Source organism: Chenopodium album, chromosome 2, assembly GCF_948465745.1.
Source record: "Chenopodium album chromosome 2, dcCheAlbu1.1, whole genome shotgun sequence".
Lineage (NCBI taxonomy): Eukaryota > Viridiplantae > Streptophyta > Magnoliopsida > Caryophyllales > Amaranthaceae > Chenopodium > Chenopodium album.
Genome location: NC_137835.1, coordinates 6,365,824 through 6,382,307, shown reverse-complemented (window position 1 = coordinate 6,382,307; position 16,484 = coordinate 6,365,824). Strand labels below are relative to the sequence as shown.

Here is a 16,484-nt window from a genome sequence, read left to right as displayed (position 1 = left end):
CTCATTAAATTTAGCCAACTTGATTACAAAAATGTCAATGATATACACTAGAACACTTGAAATTGAATGGTATATTCATCGTAGAAAAAAGATACGAACTGAATTCCCTCCGACCAAATCTATTCAATCGACCTACAAACCATCCAACCGGCCTCACAACTCCAAAATATTCGGTGAAATAATTTACAGTTGGTGTATATCCCTTATGGTCTCTCATGTCACAATATTTACCGTATACTATCAATTGAAAGCGAGCAGGTAATTTGTCATACCAAACATCCTTTGAATCCCTTTCTTAGCATTGTTTCATCCAAATCGCGTCCAATAAAAACCAGTTTGTTTATCCTCTTTTCATCCGGAGTCCATGTTTTTCCCGGGCAACCATCTAACATAGTGTGAACACCCTGAAGAACCACCACCATAAACCTAAGGTTTATCAATTGTGCAATGATGACCAAATACTAAAACAGAGTAAGAAATTTATGGTCAAATACCTGTAGAACATAGCGCTCATCAGATCCGTTGACTGATAAGACTCCCTTGTATCTGTACAAGTCTTCTCCCTTTTCCTCTATCAGTCTTTCGAGCCAATCGTCAAGCTAATCACAAGGAAGCTCAATTTTAAACACTAAGATTCTCGAGATAAATTGGTACTAAGGTTCTGATCAATGAACAACACTAAAATGTTGTTTTATGCTTTGAAAAGTTGAAATTTAAGTAGGCCACCTATCTCAAGATAAAATCCACTAATAAACACTGATTACTCATTAATTTATCATTATGTATGAGTAATCCCTCATTAACAATTACCAAGTTAAGACGAGAGCATAACTAGTTACCTCATCAAGATCAATAGTTCCTTCTGAAACAATGCTCACACTAGACACAGCAGAATCATGAGTATGATCATGATGATGATGACCCTGGTGATGCTCTGTTACAATCAACAAAACAGAGGAAAATTAGATGAGCAATTACTATTTTAATAGTAGATCATCCATAGCAGTAGTAAGATGAAACCGCGGAAGTAAATATAGCACAGGAGAATTATATATATGGAAAAAAACAATAATAATAATAAAAATAAATCCATAAATTTACTCTGAGTTCCTTAGGCTTGGAAAGTTAAAAACTTAACATTATATCCATCACTAACACTATGTGTGCTTTGCTATACCATAATTCCTCATGTATTTCCGATACAACCTCTATGTCTCTTACTATGTTCAACACCTCATTTCAACCGAAGTACCCTTGATTATTGACAGAGTGACAATCTTGCATGGGTATGGACATTTGACCCCTCATACACAGCTGTATATGTTCAAAATGCTCCTAAAATGGCTTAATTTGACACCTAGACACATACTTATGTCCAACCTTAGTCGTGAAGCTTACTAACATAGTACAATCAATCAATCAAACAAACAAAGCCTTAATCCTATAAGTAGGGTCGTATACATAAACCCTTACTAACATAGTACGGAGTACAACTAATGTTAATTTGCAATACAAATCTATGCAACAGGCTAGGCTTTCAACAACTTTGAATGTTAATGTTTCCAAAATCAAATCATGGATCAGCAGTCACCACCAATGATTTTTACCAGAAACCAAGGATATCATGCGGCTCATGCCAACAAAAGATCTCTGCAAGCCTTGCAGAGTAGTGCAAGCTACAGATTATACCACACTAAAAATCACCAATGAGCAGAGTAAACAAACTTTCATAAATATTTACCACATATCATGCATTCATGCTATAGATACATCAATTATTAAAATTGGAAAGAAGCAGTGATGTAAGACAAATGTTAACAACTAATAGTAGAGGCGAAAGTTGTTAATCTACCATAGTAAAGGCAGCAACAAATACCACCTTCCAGCATTAGAATCTTATGTAGAGAGAGTAATGACCAAAACATTGATAAATGACAGAAAAAAAAAAAAAAAAAAAAAAAAAAAAAAAAAAAAAAAAAAAAAAAAAGAGTTCCTCACCATGTCCCTTTTTATGTTCATGACTAGCACAATGTGAATCATCTGATCGGACAGCAGATTCAACCCTGCAAATTCCAAGACGGAAATAATATCACGTTGCTTGCTCCAAAATGACAATTAATTATCATACTTAACTAATCCTCAATGAGCATAAGATAGAAAGAGACAAAATATTGAAGTTGCATCTGAGTAACTGTAGTTACAACCAGCACTAGCAAGTCTCAACTCTCAAAAGTATGACTCATAAATCATAAGGATCACAGACTGCAAACAAAAGCTGACCTGTCAAGATCATATCCACCTACTCCTAGAACAAAGTTGATGTCAACAGCTCCATATTTTGCGTGCTGTATTTGTGCCATTCCATTTATATGCTGCAGAAGAGACAAAGAATACAATAGATAGAGTGAGTTCATCTCAATATAAGATTCCTACAAAGGGCATTAACTATTTAACTGTATAGCCTTTTATGGCTTTGAAACAATATCCTCACCAGTTAATCCTGAAGGAAATGTGACATAATCGAACCAAGTACTGATTTAATTCAAAGTGTCAAAAATATAACAGTTATAAAATGTAAAAAACAGAAGCTTTTCCCTAGACCAGTCTTATTTCATTGCAATGCAACACAGCACAACAGCAATTAAGAACTCTAACTCTAATGAAATTAAGAACTTCCTAACTTCCTCAAAACTTCCAGAATATCAACAGAAATTATTTTGAGGTGTGACAATCTTGCATTATCTCTGCATAATGCTAGCCAATATTGCAAAATCCTTGGAACCATGAGTATGAAGCAATGGTGACACTATTAAAGAGGACAACAAGAAAGAAATGTTCTCTCACTACTGTATAAATTGTTCAAATAAGAAGACTAATGAGAAATCAGATTAGAAAGCCTACCCTGATTTTCTTTGTCAACACTTCCAAGTCAGCCTCGGAAACCAAATCAGTCTGCAAAGCCATTACAATTATGATAAATGAGTATTGCAGCACAAGGATACAAACCTTTCATTGTCAAAGCAATAAATAAAGTTACAGAATAGTTGCTGAACAAGTAGCAAAGCTTCACAAAGTACCTTATTTATGATAATCCGGTCTGCATAAGCAACTTGTTCTACAGACTCATTCACAACAAATCTTGGTTTAACTTCATTCAAATGTCTTGTGGCATGTTTAGAATCTACCATCGTTACAACACCATCTAGTTTTACATAACGTGAGACCATCTCATCACTGCAAAATGTCTCAATTACTGGACCCGGTTTTGCAAGACCTGATTGAGAAATGTAAGCCATGAAGGTCAGTAGTTAAATATTAATGACTTTGCAATCCAGGAAACTGAAAATTTTGATAATCAAGCACAGGAAGCATGCTGCTACTTTTTTCCTCTAACCCCACCTATTAAGGTAAAAAGACAGAGAGACCTGAATAAATCTCTGTGAAAGCCACAGAAAATTATCTATTTAGATAAGAAAAACAAAGAGTAAATTATATGGGTTGACAAATAGAAGACCAGAATAAATTCTTCAGTAGGAGCAGTTGTGTCCTAAGAGGCTAAGAGTTCCTTAGACAACATAGGTTCTTAATTTAACAAAAGAATTTATGTCATAATTCATATTAAAAAAATCATTATCACATTGGAATTTCCTTTCCCTTTTCCAACCCTGTGAATACTATTGTCACCTTAGAGATGTCAAAAACTGACCCGACCCGAGAACCCGACTTGAACCGGCAATGATCTGAACCCAACCTGTACCCGGACAATGGGGTGAAACTAATGACCTGTAACCTGACGTGAACCTGACCTGATGTTAACCGACAACAGATTTGATCCAATACTTTTTGACCTGAACCCGAACTTGAGAGTAACAGTCAACCGATTTAATCCGACCCAACAACAATCTGAACCCGAACTAGTACCCGACCCAATTAAAACTTGTACCCGAGTCATGGAAGGTTTAATAAAATTTATATGCCTTTTGTTCAACTTATATACTGGTACAAATCTGTAAATCCACAATCGATTTAGCTTGTATACCTTTTGTTCTCTATTACTCATATATAGGTTTAATAAAATCTTGATAATGCTGATCAAATTATGGAAGGCGTACTTATATAGGTTCAACTTGAGCAAATCGATATTTATTGGAATTGAAATTGAACCAAAACCCAACTCAACACTAACTCGAACCCGAATGTACCATCTATTAACCCACTCAAATCTGACACACACAACCCGAACCTGAAATTGAATCCGATCTGAATTTGACTCAAATTGAACCCGAGGACCCGACCTTAACCGACAATGATCTGAATCCATCATGTACATGAACAATGGGGTGGATTATAGCCTTTAATTTTGCCATTTTTCGCCACCGGGCCCAAAAACCTCAAAATTTCCATAAAAAGCAAGAATTATAGCCTTCAATTTTGTAATTTTGACCTTTTTTTGACCGGAAATAAAATTGCTGAGATGTTTACCATGGTCCCTAATACCCTCCGGAAGTCCAATTAGGTCGGTGGAACCATACAATATGCCCTCAAACGGTCATTTTACCCGTTCGCAACTTGCACCGATTTTGTAAACTAAAGCCTACCACGGACGTTTATAACAACATATAATGATTATATAAGGTTTCAAACAGCATTATATGACCCCGAGATGTATCCCTTAGGGTCTCAAGGATTTTTGCCACCAGGCCCCTAAACCTCAAAATTACCTACAAAAACATGGATTATAGACTTCAATTTTGTAATTTTTTAACCTTTTTTCCCCAAATAAAAAATTGTTGAGATGTTTACCATGGTCCTAATATCCTCCGGGAGTCCAATTGGGTCGGTGAAACCATCCAATATGCCCTTAAACGATCATTTTACCCGTTCACAACTTGTAGTAATTTCGCCAATTCAAGCCTACCACGTACGTTTATAACAATATATAATGATCATATATGGTTTTAAACAGCAATATATGACACCGAAATGTATCCATTAGGGTCTAAGGCTGTTCGCCACCGGGCCCCGAAACCTCAAAATTTCCCCAAAAAGCGTGGATTATAGCCTTCAATTTTGTAATTTATTAACCTCTTTTTGCCCGGAAATAAAAATTGCTGAGATGTTACCATGGTCTCTTATACCCTCCGGGAGTCCAATTGGGTAGGTGGAACCATCCAATATGTCCTGAAACGGTTATTTTACCCGTTCGCAACTTGCCCCGATTTTGTAAACTCAAGCCTACCACGAACGTTTATGACAACATATGATGATCATATAAGGTTTCAAACGGCATTATATGACCCCGAGATGTATCCCTTAGGGTCTCAAGCCTTTTCGCCACCGGGCCCCTAAACCTCAAAATTACCTCAAAAAACGTGGATTATAGCCTTCAATTTTGTAAATTTTTAACCTCTTTTCGCCCGAAAATAAAGATTACCGAGATGTTTACCATGATCTCTAATATTCTCCGGGAGTCCAATAAGGTTAGTGGAACCATCCGATATGCCCTTAAACGATCATTTTACCCGTTCACAACTTTTAGTGATTTCATAAACTCAAGTCTACCACGTACGTTTATGACAACATAAAATGATCATATATGGTTGCAAACGGCATTATATAACCCCAAGATATATCCCCTAGGGTCTCAAAACGTTTCGCCACCACCGACACCGAAACCTCAAAATTTCCTCAAAAAGCGTGGATTAGGCTTCAATAGTGTAATCTTTTGACCTTTTTTCGCCCGGAAATAAAAATTGCCAAGATGTTTTCCATGGTTTCTAATACCCTCCGGCTATGTTACTTGGACTCAGATAAGGTGTCAAATTATATACGGGTGTCCAAGCGTCGAACTCGCTCATTTTCTTGAAAAAAGTTGTGTTTTTAGTTAAAAATGAAGTGTCCAAGTGTCCGTGTCCAACACGAGTCGTGTCGACACGGACACGTGAGGGAAATGAAAGACTCCGAGTAACATAGCCCTCCGGGATTCCAATTGGGTCGGTGGAACCATCCAATATGACCATATAATGATCACATATGGTTTCAAACGGCATTATATGATCGCGAGATGTGTCCTTTCGGGTCTCAAGGCTTTTTGCAACTAGGCCTCGAAACCTCAAAATTTCCTCAAAAAGCGTGGATTGGCCTTCAATTTTGTAATTCTTTGACCCTAATACCCTCTGGAATTTGTTCAGTGGAACCACCCTATATGCCCTTAAACGGTCTTTTTACCCGTTCACAACTTGTAGTGATTTTATAAACTCAAACCTACCACGGACGTTTATGACAACATATAATGATCATATATGCTTTCAAACGGCATTATATGACCCCGAGATGTATCCCTTGGTGTCTCAAGGGTTTTCGTCACCACGCCCCAAAACCTCAAAATTTCCTCAAAAAACCTTGTGGATTATAGCGTTCAATTTTGTAATTTTTTGACCTTTGCCCGAAAACAAAAATTGCCGAGAAGTTTACCATGGTCCCTTATATCCTCAGGGAGTCCAATTGGGTAGGTGGAACCATCCGATATGTCATGAAACGATCATTTTACCCATTCATAACTTGCACCGATTTCGTAAACTCAAGTCTACCACGGACGTTTATGACAACATATAACGATCATATATGGTTTCAAACGGCATTATATGACACCGAGATATATCCCCTAGGGTGTCAACGCTTTTCACCATCGGGCCCCGAAACCTAAAAATTTCCTCAAAAGCATGGATTATAGCCTTCAATTTTGTAATTTTTTTACCTTTGTTCGCTCAAAAATAAAAATTTCCGAGATGTTTACCATGGTCTCTTATACCCTCCTGGGTCGGTGGTTCCATCCAATATACCATTTAACGGTCATTTTACCCGTTCATAACTTGTTGTGATTTCGTAAACTCAAGCCTACCAAGGACGTTTATGACAACATATAATGATCATATATGGTTTCAAACGGCATTATAAGACACCGAGATATATTTCCTAGAGTCTCAACACGTTTCGCTACCGGGCCCCGAAACCTCAACATTTCCTCAAAAAGCGTAGATTATAGCCTTCAATTTTGTAAATTTTTTTTGACCTTTTTTAACCCGGAAATAAAAATTGTTGAGATGTTTACCATGGTCCCTAATACTCTCTGGGAGTCCATTTGGGTCGGTGGAACCATCCAATATGTCATTTAACGGTTATTTTACGCGTTCACAACTTGTTGTGATTTCGTAAACTCGAGCCTACCAAGGACGTTTATGAAAACATATAATGATCATAAATGGTTTCAAACGAATACATGACCTCGAGATATATCTCCTAGGGTATCAACGGTTTTCGCCACCGGGTCTTGAAACCTCAAAATTTCCTCAAAAAGCATGGATTACAGCCTTCAATTTTGTAAATTTTTTTGACCCTTTTTCACTCGGAAATAAAAATTGCCGAGATGTTTACCATGGTCCCTAATACTCTTTGGGAGTCCAATTAGGTCGATAGAACTATCCAATATGCCCTTTGGCATTCATTTTACCCGTTCACAACTTGTTGTGATTTCGTAAACTCAAGCCTACCACGGACGTTTATGACAACATATAATGATCATATATGATTTTGAAAGTCAATACATGACCAAGAGATATGTCTCCTAGAGTCTCAAACACTTTTCGCCACCGGGTCCCGAAATCTCAAAATTTCCTCAAAAACCGTTGATTATACAGCCTTCAAGTCTGTAATTTTTGACCTTTTTTCGCTTGGAAATAAAAATTGTCGAGATGTTAACCATGGTCCCTTATACCCTCCGAAAGTCCAATTGGGTAGGTAGAACCATCCAATATGTCAAGAAACGGTCATTTTACCTGTTTGCAACTTGCACCGATTTCGTAAATTCAAGCCTACCACGGACGTTTATGACAACAAATAATGATCATATATGGTTTCAAACAGCATTATATGATACCGAGATATATCCCTAAGGTCTCAACACTTTTCGCCATCAGGCCCCAAAACCTCAAAATTTCCTAAAAAAGCATGGATTGTAGCCTTCAATTTTGTAATTTTTGACCTTTTTACACTCGGAAATAAAAATTGCCAAGATGCTTACCATAGTCCCTAATACTCTCTAGGAGTCCAATTGGTCGGTGGATCCATCCAATATGCCCTTTAACGGTCATTTTACCCGTTCACAACTTGTGGTGATTTCGTAAACTCAAGCCTACCACGGACGTTTATGACAACATATAATGATCATATATGGTTTCAAACGACATTGTAAGACACCGAGATACATCCCCTAGAGTCTCAACACGTTTCGATACTGGTCCCCAAAACCTCAAAAATTCTTCAAAAAAACGTGGATTGTAGCCTTCAATTTTGTAATTTTTTTTGACCTTTTTACACTCGGAAATAAAAATTGCCAAGATGCTTACCATAGTCCCTAATACTCTCTCGGAGTCCAATTGGTCGGTGGATCCATCCAATATGCCCTTTAACGGTCATTTTACCCGTTCACAACTTGTGGTGATTTCGTAAACTCAAGCCTACCACGGACGTTTATGACAACATATAATGATCATATATGGTTTCAAACGACATTGTAAGACACCGAGATAAATCCCCTAGAGTCTCAACACGTTTCGATACTGGTCCCCAAAACCTCAAAAATTCCTCAAAAAACGTGGATTGTAGCCTTCAATTTTGTAATTTTTTTGACCTTATTTCACTCGGAAATAAAAATTGTCGAGATGCTTACCATAGTCCCTAATACTCTCTAGGAGTTCAATAGGGTCGGTGGAACCATCCAATATGCCCTTTAACGCTCATTTTACCCGTTCACAACTTGTGGTAATTTCGTAAACTCAAGCCTACCACGGACGTTTATGACAACATATAATGATCATATATGGTTTCAAACGGCATTATATGACACCGAGATATATCCCTAAGGTCTCAACACTTTTCGCCATCGGATCCCGAAACCTCAAAATTTCCTAAAAAAGCGTGGATTGTAGCCTTCAATTTTGTAATTTTTGACCTTTTTTCACTCGAAATAAAAATTGCAAAGATGCTAACCATAGTCCCTAATACTCTCTAGGAGTCCAATTGGGTCGGTGGATCCATCCAATATGCCCTTTAACAGTCATTTTACCCGTTCAAAACTTGTGGTGAATTCATAAACTCAAGCCTACCACGGACGTTTATGACAACATATAATGATCATATATGATTTCAAACGACATTGTAAGACATCGAGATACATCCCCTAGAGTCTCAACACGTTTCGCTACTGGTCCCCAAAACCTCAAAAATTCCTCAAAAAACGTGGATTATAGCCTTCAATTTTGTAATTTTTTGACCTTTTTTCACTCGGAAATAAAAATTGTCGAGATGCTTACCATATTCCCTAATACTCTCTAGGAGTTCAATAAGGTCGGTGGAACCATCCAATATGCCCTTTAACGCTCATTTTACCCGTTCACAACTTGTGGTAATTTCGTAAACTCAAGCCAACCACGGAGGTTTATGACAACATATAATGATCATATATGGTTTCAAACGGCATTATATGACACCGAGATATATCCCTAAAGTCTCAACACTTTTCGCCATCGGACCCCGAAACCTCAAAATTTCCTAAAAAAGCGTGGATTGTAGCCTTCAATTTTGTAATTTTTGACCTTTTTTCACTCGAAATAAAAATTGCCAAGATGCTTACCATAGTCCCTAATACTCTCTAGGAGTCCAATTGGGTCGGTGGATCCATCCAATATGACCTTTAACGGTCATTTTACCCGTTCAAAACTTGAGGTGATTTCGTAAACTCAAGCCTACCACAGACGTTTATGACAACATTTAATGATCATATATGGTTTCAAACGACATTGTAAGACACCGAGATACATCCCCTAGAGTATCCACACGTTTCGCTACTGGTCCCCAAAACCTCAAAAATTACTCAAACAGCGTGGATTGTAGCCTTCAATTTTGTAATTTTTTGACCTTTTTTCACTCGGAAATAAAAATTGTCGAGATGCTTACTAAGTCCCTATGACTCTCTAGGAGTCCAATTGGGTCGGTGGAACCATCCAATATGCCCTTTAACGGTCATTTTACCCGTTCACAACTTGTGGTGATTTCGTAAACTCAAGCCTACCAAGGACGTTTATGACAACATATAATGATTATATATGGTTTCAAACGACATTGTAAGACACTGAGATACATCCCCTAGAGTCTCAAACACGTTTCGCTACTGGTCCCCAAAACCTCAAAAATTCCTCAAAAAACGTGGATTGTAGCCTTCAATTTTTTAATTTCTGACCTTTTTTCACTATGAAATAAAAATTGTCGAGATGCTTACTATAGCCCCTTATAATCTCTAGGAGTCCAATTGGGTCGGTGGAACCATCCAATATGCCTTTTAACGGTCATTTTACCCGTTCACAACTTGTGGTAAATTCGTAAACTCAAGCCTACCACGGACGTTTATGACATCATATAATGATCATATATTGTTTCAAACGGCATTATATGACACCGAGATATATCCCTAAAGTCTCAACACTTTTCGCCATCGGACCCCGAAACCTCAAAATTTCCTAAAAAAGCGTGGATTGTAGCCTTCAATTTTGTAATTTTTGACCTTTTTTCACTCGAAATAAAAATTGCCAAGATGCTTACCATAGTCCCTAATACTCTCTAGGAGTCCAATTGGGTCGGTGGATCCATCCAATATGCCATTTAACGGTCATTTTACCCGTTCAAAACTTGTGGTGATTTCGTAAACTCAAGCCTACCACGGACGTTTATGACAACATTTAATGATCATATATGGTTTCAAACGACATTGTAAGACACCGAGATACATCCCCTAGGGTATCAACACGTTTCGCTACTAGTCCCCAAAACCTCAAAAATTACTCAAAAATCGTGGATTGTAACCTTCAATTTTGTAATTTTTTGACCTTTCTTCACTCGGAAATAAAAATTGTCGAGATGCTTACTAAGTCCATATGACTCTCTAGGAGTCCAATTGGGTCGGTGGAACCATCCAATATGCCCTTTAACGGTCATTTTACCCGTTCACAACTTGTGGTGATTTCGTAAACTAAAGCCTACCACGGACGTTTATGACAACATATAATGATCATATATTGTTTCAAACGGCATTATATGACACCGAGATATATCCCTAAGGTCTCAACACTTTTCGCTATCAGACCCCGAAACCTCAAAATTTCCTAAAAAAGCGTGGATTGAAGCCTTCAATTTTGTAATTTTTGACCTTTTTTCACTCGGAAATAAAAATTGCTAAGATGCTTACCATAGTCCCTAATACTCTCTAGGAGTCCAATTGGGTCAGTGGATCCATCCAATATGCCCTTTAACGGTCATTTTACCCGTTCACAACTTGTGGTGATTTCGTAAACTCAAGCCTACCACGAACGTTTATGACAACATATAATGATCATATATGGTTTCAAAAGACATTGTAAGACACTGAAATACATCCCCTAGAGTCTCAACACGTTTCGTTACTGGTCCCTTAAACCTCAAAAATTCCTCAAAAAGCGTGGATTGTAGCCTTCAATTTTGTAATTTTTGACCTTTTTTCACTAGGAAATAAAAATTGTCGAGATGCTTACTATAGCCCCTAATACTCTCTAGGAGTCTAATTGGGTCGGTGGAACCATCCAATATGCCTTTTAACAGTCATTTTACCCGTTCACAACTTGTGGTAATTTCGTAAACTAAAGCCTACCACGGACGTTTATGACAACATATAATGATCATATATTGTTTCAAACGGCATTATATGACACCGAGATATATCCCTAAGGTCTCTAACACTTTTCGCCATCGAACCCCGAAACGTCAAAATTTCCTAAAAAAGCGTGGATTGTAGCCTTCAATTTTGTAATTTTTGACCTTTTTTCACTCGCAAATAAAAATTGCCAAGATGCTTACCATAGTCCCTAATACTTTCTAGGAGTCCAATTGGGTCGGTGGATCCATCCAATATGCCCTTTAACGGTCATTTTACCTGTTCACAACTTGTGGTGATTTCGTAAACTCAAGCCTACCACGGACGTTTATGACAACATATAATGATCATATATGGTTTCAAACGACATTGTAAGACACCGAGATACATCCCCTAGAGTCTCTAACACGTTTCGCTACTGGTCCCCAAAACCTCAAAAATTCCTTAAAAAGCGTGGATTGTAGCCTTCAATTTTTTAATTTTTTGACCTTTTCTCACTCGGAAATAAAAATTGTCGAGATGCTTACCATAGTCCCTAATACTCTTTAGGAGTCCAATTGGGTCGGTGGAACCATCTAATATGCCCTTTAACGGTCATTTTACATGTTCACAACTTGTGGTAATTTCGTAAACTAAAGCCTACCACGGACGTTTATGACAACATATAATGATCATATATGGTTTCCAACGATATTATATGACACCGAGATATATCCATTGGGCCCCGAAACCTCAAAAATTCCTCAAAAAGCGTGGATTATAGCCTTCAATTTTGTAATTTTTTGACATTTTTTCGCTTGGAAATAAAAATTGCCTAGATGTTTACCATGGTCCCTAATACTCTCTGCGAGTCTAATTGGGTCTGTGGAATCATCCAATATGTCCTTTAACGGTCATTTTACCCGTTCACAACTTGTAGTGATTTCGTAAACTCAAGCTTACCACAGACGTTTATGACAACATATAATGATCATATATGGTTTCAAACGGCATTATAAGACACCGAGATATATCCCCTAGAGTCTCAACACTTTTCGCTACCGGGCTCCGAAACCTCAAAATTTCCTCAAAATGCGTGGATAATAGCCTTCAATTTTGTAATTTTTTAACCTTTTTTTCGTCCGGAAATAAAAATTGTCGAGATGTTTACCATGGTCTCTAATACCCTCCGGGTGTCCAAATGGGTTGGAGGAACCATCCAATATGCCCTAAAACGTCATTTTACCCGATGACAACTTGTATTGATTTCGTAAACTCAAGTCTACCACGTACGTCTATGACAACATATAATGATGATCATATATGGTTTCAAATGACATTATATGACCCCGAGATATATCCCCTAAGGTGTTGAACACTTTTTGCCACTGGGCCCCGAAACCTCAAAATTTCCTCCAAAAGTGTTGATTATTAGAGATGTCAAAAACTGATCCGACCCGATAACCCGGCCTTAACTGACAATGATCTGAATAGAGCATGTACTTGAACAATGTGGTGAAACTAGTGACCTGTAACCCGATCCGAACCTCACCTGATCTTAACCGAAAACTGATTTGATCAAATACTTTATGACCTGAACCCGAACCTGCCTCCGACCTGATAGTAACCGTCAACCGATTTAATCCGAACCCGAACTAGTACCCGACCCAATTAAAACATGAACCCGAGTCATGGAAGGTTTAATAAATGTTATTTATCTTTTATTCAGCTTATATACAGGTATAATTATGTAAACCCTCAATCCGATTTAATAAAATCTTTTGTTCAGCTTATATACCTTTTGTTCTCTACTACTCGTATATAGGTTTAATAAAATCTTGATGATGCTTAATCAAATTATGGAAGGCGTAATTACATAGTTCAACTTGGCCATATCAATATTTATTATAATTGAACGTGAACCAAAACCCGACTCAACATTAACCCGAACCCGAATGTACCATCTTGTTAACCCATCCAAACTAGAGGTGATAAAAATTCGGGCCGGGCAGTGCCTTAACACAATTTCTAGTGTCCAAATCCGGGAAAAAATAGCGGGCTTGTCAGGCCAAAACGGACTTTGCGGGCTTTTGGGGTCGGCTTCGGGTTTTTTAACTAAAATTGCATTTTTATGCTTACCCAAACCCGCCCTATTTTCGGGCCGGATCAGCCCGGGCTAGCGGGCTTTGCCAATGTTGATCACCTCTAATCCAAACCCGACCCAACACACTCGAACCTGAAATTAAACCCGATCTGATTTTAACTCGAATTGAACCCGACTTATATCCGGAAAGGTGAACGACTTGTTATAACTTGAACTGAAATTGCCCCGACCTGAACCTGATGTAAAGCTAGATTGACCCGACATAACCTGATCTTGATTTAACCCGAGACCTAATTTGACCTGACCCAAACCCGACTTGAATACCCGAATTGACAACTCTACATGACCTTTAATATATTGATTTTAAAACTTAGCCCTACTTGTCCCACTGCATAGACCTAAGAAGTTAGCATAGCATCACAATCCATTGTTAATGCCTAATGGCATGATTCATATAGTTCCACTTTCTAAATATACGGAACTAAATTTGATTAGATTTAAGACAAAAGGTGGGAATAGACTAACTATTATGGAGTACATATTTATTTAAATCATAAGAAATACTTAAGGAAATCAATCATATTTGTTGAGATGCGGGCTGAAGCAAATAAGATAATGTAAAAAACATGGCAAGAAGTACCTGTAGTCTCAATGATTATGTGATCGAATTTGTCTCGCCTCTCCTTAACTAGTTCTAGCAGCATTTTCACAAGATCGCCACGTACAGTACAACACAAACAGCCATTATTGACCATAACGATGTCATCTTCATTAGAAGACGAGTGACTAGCAACCAAAGAACCATCAATGTCTACCTCCCCAAACTGGATACACAAAAAAAGAGTTAGCTAACAGAACACTGCGACGATCAGTTTTTCAGATGAGAGCATATGTGCCACTGTGGTCATTTGTAAGAATCACGGAATACTACATAGCAACAATCCTCTATAATTTAACAAAGGGAACAAAGTTTCAAACATCATTAATGAAACTGTTACAGCTTATTATAAATAAAAAAAAAAAATGTCCAAAGAGATGGATACAAGGAATATCCAGGGAAATGACAAGTCAATAGATAAATGTAGCAATTCCTGCATAACATGAATGCTCTCTAGGTCATTGCAATATTAGTCCATTTAAAAAATAGTTAAGAGTAAACTGCACTAGTGATTCTTTTACATTTATTCAGTACTCTAGTTTTGATGAAAGGTAAAAAAGAGTTTGCATAGTATATACCTAGATACATCTACTAAGCTTGATATCATTTTGGCTACTTATCATCGAAACTTTTCTCTTCATATTTCAGTCTTCTCAGTTACTACTAGCCAAATGTTTAAAATTGTTGTCGTAATAGAACAAGTGCAAGGGCTATATACTCGCCGTGTGCTGTATAGTCTTATGAAAGCATAAATCAAAAGATACTCAACGGTATCCAAATACATATGGCCTTTGCTTCCTGTTGTCATTATTGTTGCAATTACTTCTAATATAGGTTGATTATCTATTGTATCATTGTTGCTTCAATCAATTCTAATATTAGTTGATATAGTCACTTGGAGGCCGAATCACTGTGAAAGTAACTCAAAAAACGGTAACTAATTCTAAATGCAGGTTTTTGTAGTATTAGAACCATCTATTAATCAATTAGCACAAGAGGCATATATTTTCATACCTCATTTTCGATGACAGCGATGCGCTTCCCATGCTCAGCTGTTAGAATGTGATTCAGCAAAGTAGTCTGCCAAAATAACACCAAGCAAGACAATCTTATAAACATATGAAATAACAGCAACATTCCCAAATAATGTAGAAACTTGCACTCCAAATTCAAAACCAACAACTTAAATTACAATATAATCACAATAATTATAATCAAAATTAAATGTCCATGCTTTTTTACCTTGACAACGCTCAAAATCAAAAGATATAAAAAAAATCACAAATTTAATTCAACCCAGAATACTTAAGCCTCTAAAAATAACATAATTAGGCAAATGATCAAGAAGCAATATAATTATGAAGTGGATAATCTTATACTATACAAAATTAACAAATAAAAATTAGATTAAGAAGAGAGATATAAATACCTTGCCAGAGCCAAGAAAGCCAGTGATAATAGTAGCAGGGACGCGAGAATCAGCCCCAAAAGCGGCATTTTGGAGATTATAATCAGGGAATGTTGACAAATTCCTTGAATTTTTTCTGGGATTTTTGTGAAATACATTTTCAAACAATGAAGTGTGAATATACCTGAGAAATTGGCATGAAAATGGAATTTGAAAAGAAAGGGTTTTGGTTAAAGGGTTAAAGAATTGGGAAGAGGTGATGATTTTTGTTGCAGTGGCTCTGTAAAACATGTAATTAGCCGCCATTGTTAACTGATTTTCGAAGAAATTTTGGGGGAAAATTCAAATTTGAGGGTTGGAAGTAGTAGTAAAGTGTTGGGGCTTAAACCCTAGAGAGAGAAGAAGTTGGGAAGAGAAGAGAGACAAAAGGGTTTAAGGTTTAGGCTCCCTTCTAGTTGAGCTCTAGGCTCTAGCCCTTTAAGCCTTTGAAGGGAGTCTTGTATGATTAATATGTTTAACCATCGGACTTTTTAGGCCGGGTAAAAAAAACCAGTATAGGTACGTTTATGCACATTGTATAAGTTATTTTTTCAAT

General features: G+C 37.2%; 1 protein-coding gene across 1 annotated transcript; it reads right to left on the bottom strand.

The window, feature by feature from the left end:
* On the bottom strand, positions 1–16,348 carry LOC145581145 (uncharacterized). The gene is made up of 10 exons (XM_081638210.1): positions 15,911–16,348; positions 15,496–15,561; positions 14,464–14,647; positions 3,078–3,274; positions 2,902–2,952; positions 2,281–2,372; positions 1,999–2,063; positions 840–934; positions 495–599; positions 1–404 (listed from the first exon to the last, which is right to left on the bottom strand). The coding sequence occupies exons 1-10, from the start codon at positions 16,193–16,195 to the stop codon at positions 267–269; spliced, it is 1,278 nt and encodes a 425-aa protein (XP_081494336.1). The 5' UTR covers positions 16,196–16,348; the 3' UTR covers positions 1–266.
* Positions 16,349–16,484: the final 136 nt, after the last annotated feature.

Excerpts from the sequence above, each read along its gene's own strand:
- LOC145581145 (XM_081638210.1), bottom strand. The coding sequence starts at position 16,195 with ATGGCGGCTAATTACATGTTTTACAGAGCCACTGCAACAAAAATCATC. Across the intron at positions 14,648-15,495 it reads TCGCTGTCATCGAAAATGAG|TTTGGGGAGGTAGACATTGA; the intron begins GTATGAAAATAT and ends TTGTGTATCCAG. Across the intron at positions 2,373-2,901 it reads TGTTGACAAAGAAAATCAGG|CATATAAATGGAATGGCACA; the intron begins GTAGGCTTTCTA and ends TCTCTTCTGCAG.